Here is a 5027-nt window from a genome sequence, read left to right as displayed (position 1 = left end):
ACACAGGTCACAAGAGAACCCGGTTTTGATACCATGAAGGAAGTTGAGGTTCCACCCAAAAACCAATTGACAATAGAAGGAGTAGCCCAACTCCTTATAAGTCCTTGCTAGGTTCTCAACTTTCCAATGTGGCACTCTTTACCTTCACAAACAATTTGAATGAAATTTATTTTGAACTATATACAACCCAAGGTACAAAGATTGAAGCAAAGCAAATGGTATTAGTGGCCCTCAAAAAAATATATATCACCCGGGAAAAGCTCAAGGCAGCAGGGGTGAAGTTTAGGCCAATTGAAGATATAACCTTTGTCATAAAAAGGGATGATCAGGTCTGTAATATTTGTAATTATTAGTTCAACTTAACATGTTTTAGAAACATGGACTTCAAGCTTATACAGTTGTGTGTGGAAGATGAGACACACAAGGCTTACATCTGCAGTTACATTCTTAACATCTATTTGCTGTAAAGACCAGACAAAGAAAGCAGCAAGTGGCTTTGAAAGCTGAAGTTTCAAGATCCAAGTCTTCAACTCTGAGTGCAATGAAAACAAGAGCATAACTCTTTCTTTATTTAATTCTAAATGGAAATTATGTTCATTACAATCAATTCACAAGAACTGCTCTGCAGTCTTTAACAACAATAACAGAACTAATTAGTAACTCAAGCTTTATATTAAACCTATAACACTAGCTAACTTATTTGTTCAGTTCATCGCTTCGAAGTAATGACTGAAATTAGTATTCTGTCTATTAAGAATCGCAAGTTGAACGAGCATAAAGCTTACGATGTGAGGGACTTAATGGTTCCAATGACTGAGAAAACAAGGACAACAACTCCAAGTACAGTTGAACTTCCAGTCCACAGATCCTTGAAGTAAACTCGTTTCAGGGTTGCCACATGACGGTTCCAAAAATTCTCATGGTGCTTATTAAGCTGTTCACAGATATCAAAATAGCAGGATTTATCATCCATGATCTGCTGGCAAAGTCTATTAACCAGCTTCGCCACTGCTTCGTTGCTGCCTAGCATGTTAAGAATAACTCTGTTCTCAACCAGGAAATCCACATCATCCACAGTGTCCACCAGCTGATCCATAAGCAAAAAGTAATTGCAGATATAAGGCTTGTCTGGGTACAAAAACTGCTCCAAGGCCATGATGTTCCGAACAACGCATTCTGTCTCATCCTTGACACAAAATTGCGTAAGCTTCAAGTCCATATTTCTAAAACATGCCAAGTTGAACTTACATTTAGTGGCCTCATCTTTTTCTATGATAAAGTGGCCTTCTTTAAGTGGCCTAAATTTCACCCCTGATGCCCTAAGCTTCCTTGCAGCATATATATTTTTTATAGGAGTACTACTATGTTCAAAATCCATTTCTTTGTCAGGACGTAGAAAATACCTAACCAAATCGGTGAAATGTTTCGGTCTTACTCCATTCTTGACGGATTTTCCCTTACTATAATATTTGAAGAACTCACAGGTAAGCTTAAGCAGGGGATCATCATTAGCAGGTTCGACTTGGACAATGGACTGATCCTTGGAAGGAATCCACCAGCAGCAAGGAAAGCAATGCCGGCAGCAAGGCGAGCAGTATTGCAGGTAATGATTGGTATTGCTATGTCTGTTAGCCTGTTCTTGTACTTCTTTACATGGTTGGAAATTGGAAGAGGCAGGCACAGCAAAGTCCTGATATAGTTCTTGAAGAAGAGAATATGGGAGCTGATTTTCAAACAGTATCAAGTCCTGCTCTACAGCTTTCCTCAGCCATGGTGATCTCAATATATAATCATTTTCATGATTTTCTGGTTCGCAAAAGTTCATTAAAAATAGCTCAATGATGAAGCACGCATCAACCACAATTATGTCTTCAAAGTCTTTGTTAAGCTCAATGGTCCCTGCGTAACAACGAAGAATATTTTCTTGGCGAGTCTTGATGAATTGCTTTAGTTCATCGTCATTCTTGTTAAAACGTGCAAGAAAATTCTCATAATATATCTTTTTATGGGTCTCCATGTCCTTGAGTTCTGGTTTGCCATGGTGGAAAGGGCCTATTGACAGTAATTGAGGAGTGTATGCTGCTTCATTTACTTTGCGGAGTTTGCTGGGAACCCTATAGATACACCACTTGTCTGGCTTGTCCAAGACTCGTACCGGGCGTTCATCTTCATTCTCTGTTTTCTCAGTGATTTCTGACTTAGTCTTTCTCCTTTTGAAAATGGAACTACAATCAGTATGAAAGGAATTGATACTGTTGAACCTAATTTCAGTGGCAGCACTAGAATAACATTTAGCTGTAACAAATGTTCTATTAGCATAAGTCAGGCTCCTATCCTTATGGACTCTTCCGGTTTCCAGAATGACTACAGAATTAGAGCGATGCTTTGGCACTCCAAAATCACCCTTAAATAACGTCGCGCACTCTTCTGTTAGGGTAAAAAAGTTTGAGAATTTTTTTTTCTTTCTTTTTGCTGGAAAAGTTTGAGAAGTTAGGCGTGCCAAAATCATTATGCTTATACTATATATGGTCATAATTTGTAATTTTATCAAACTTATATTCGTGTGCACCTTCGCGTCGAGCAATAATCTTGGCTTGCAGTCCTTTTGAAAGCTGCACTGCCGCAAACAATGGGCCTGATAGTATAAGAGAAAAAGTTCAGAATATATAAGTGGATGACGTATATCCTAGTAACTATTGAAATGTCATCCAACTTAAATCATAGTATTAGTATGGGCTTTATTGAATTATCTCAAAATCTTTTGAATACTCGTATTTCACTTTATTACTCTGAAGTTTACCGACTTTCAAACTTTAGTACACAATTTTTTTGTCATCTCACTTTCGTATATAAAGTTAAATTTCCTTCTACTTTCATACCCACCGTCAATCTATTCTATAAAAACTTGTTAATTAGTGATATGGCAGTAGATGGGCCCGCAAGTTATTTATTAATAATAATAATAATTATTATTATTTTTATAAAACTATAAATCTATTGAAACAATTTATAAAATAAAATAAATATTGAACAACTCTCACTCTCTTCGAAATAACCAATTATTATTGGGTATGAAAGTTTTAATTTGACTCACACATCCTCGCCGGAATCCCTAATTTTTGTAATTGGGTTAACACCCCACCATCCTCCCTAGTCTCTGTTCTTTTTCCTGACAGTTTATTTATTTATTCTGGGTTCGATTAATCTGTTTATTGATTTATTTTTTGTTTGGGTAATTCAAAGAGAGAGAGAGATAAAGATGGAGAAATATCAATTCCTCTTCTTCACTTCTTGAGTTATTTGTTTGTGTGAGCCATAATTTAGTGACAGGACCTGCCTCGAATTCCTAGAAACCCGAGATGAATTCTGTGGAAATTCCGACATCACACCGATGCCGGGTCCACTTACTAAAGACCGAGACTTTCTACCAAAATTTTGGCAGAGTCTCCCCTGTAAATTGAACAATTCCCAAAAATTTCAACCTACATAAAACACATTTAATATCCCAACAGACAGCATGCACAATATATTTTCAAGCAATCCATATAATCGGCATCTAGCCTTCACATAATTGGAAACAGAACTACCAACAATGTTCTTGGTACCAGCGCCTGCCTAGAAATCCTTCTAAATTTAAAATGACCAAATTACCCCTACTCTCAAGGGCAAAATTGAAAATTCAAATTTAATTCAATTAATTTAATTCACGAAGGATTATATTTTGGGTCGGGACGTTACATTCAGGGACCGTGTGATCCCTGATTTGCCGGTGTAATTCACGTTACCTAATTAGAATAGCTACCTAGTTAGGATTTCTTGTAGTTAGTTAATTACTATTCATTATAAGAAAAGTCACTTTATACAGTTCCGATCTCTTGGACTACAAGGGTCCAAGAGATTTGTGGTCAGTCACCGTATATCCAACGGTTTACTCACTCTTGCACTCCTTTTAAGAAACTTTTTTGAACCATTAGATTAATATCCAACGGTATATATTCTCTTGGAAAAATATAATATCAATCACAATTATTTAATTATGTGTTTAATTTGAGTTTATTTTCCCAGAATTTTCTCCATCTAAACTAAGTAATTTTTAGATCTGACAAATTTTTGGAATCATGGTGGAACTTAAAAATTGATAATTCGGATTATGACACACATATATATGATGCACCTGAAAAAAAAATTGGCTGCCCATTTCTCTTTTTCCCAAAACAGCTTATGGTGAAATGAAAAGTCATACCCGCTGAGACCAAGACACTTGGAGGAGGGAGGATTTGAACTCTTGTCGTCCGCACTCTCGTCAACCATCATCTTTTTTGTCCCTTGCTTTCAATCTATTTCTGGCATTGTTAGAAATTCAAAGATTTAAATAAGATGAACAATAAAGATGCAAAATCCATATCTATATCAACTTTACCTTTGTGATGAATATTTGTTTTCAAATTGAAAACAGAAACAAGAGTGAGAAAATGAAATATACAATAATAATATTACTCTCACACTGACTTCAAAACCGAAATTGAAATTCTATACTGTTCATCGACCAAAACCTGCAACTAGAAACACAACTTAGCAAATAATTAACTGAAGATAGAAGACTTTAAGAACCTGCAAGTTTCATCTCCCAGTTGTCTGATGTGGTTCTTGAGTCGACCACAATAGTGCAGGCTTCTTATTTAACACTGAGTAGAAAGTTAGACGAAGAGAGATATTTGTGTGGTTCAGCTAACCAGATCGAGTAGGGGACCTTTACATTGACCCAAGTCAACAAAGTCTTGCTTCCGCTGTGGGAAGGTTTAAACTTTTGTACGAATTCCATCCGCATTCATCCAATTCCATCCACATCCCGTTGAATAATTCTAAACACACCCGAGAAAAACTTTTTGTACACCCATTAAGGTTTTATCCCATTAATTAAAAAGTTAAAAACCGAAAAAATGGTTTGGAAAAAATAAATTACTCAGGGCTTCCCTCCTCCCCACCCCCGCAAACTCAGACACCCTTCTAGCCGTAAACCTTCCCAT

The 5027-nt window shown here is 36.5% G+C and overlaps 1 protein-coding gene across 2 annotated transcripts; it reads right to left on the bottom strand.

The window, feature by feature from the left end:
* On the bottom strand, nucleotides 538-4699 carry LOC18770043 (UPF0481 protein At3g47200). Of its 2 annotated transcripts, none has more exons than XM_020557934.1 (4): nucleotides 4612-4699; nucleotides 4244-4343; nucleotides 2570-2635; nucleotides 538-2210 (listed from the first exon to the last, which is right to left on the bottom strand). In XM_020557934.1, exons 2-4 carry the CDS (start codon nucleotides 4312-4314, stop codon nucleotides 782-784), a joined length of 1566 nt encoding a protein of 521 aa, XP_020413523.1. In that variant the 5' UTR covers nucleotides 4315-4343; nucleotides 4612-4699; the 3' UTR covers nucleotides 538-781. The 2 variants fall into 2 exon arrangements, with proteins under 2 accessions (XP_020413523.1, XP_020413524.1); XM_020557935.1 differs by having other exon boundaries at nucleotides 4244-4337; nucleotides 4612-4684.

The sequence above is a fragment of the Prunus persica genome, chromosome G2 (assembly GCF_000346465.2).
Source record: "Prunus persica cultivar Lovell chromosome G2, Prunus_persica_NCBIv2, whole genome shotgun sequence".
Classification (NCBI taxonomy): Eukaryota; Viridiplantae; Streptophyta; class Magnoliopsida; order Rosales; family Rosaceae; genus Prunus; species Prunus persica.
The sequence above is the reverse complement of the archived record's forward strand: the minus strand, read 5'-3'. Positions and strand labels throughout refer to the sequence as shown.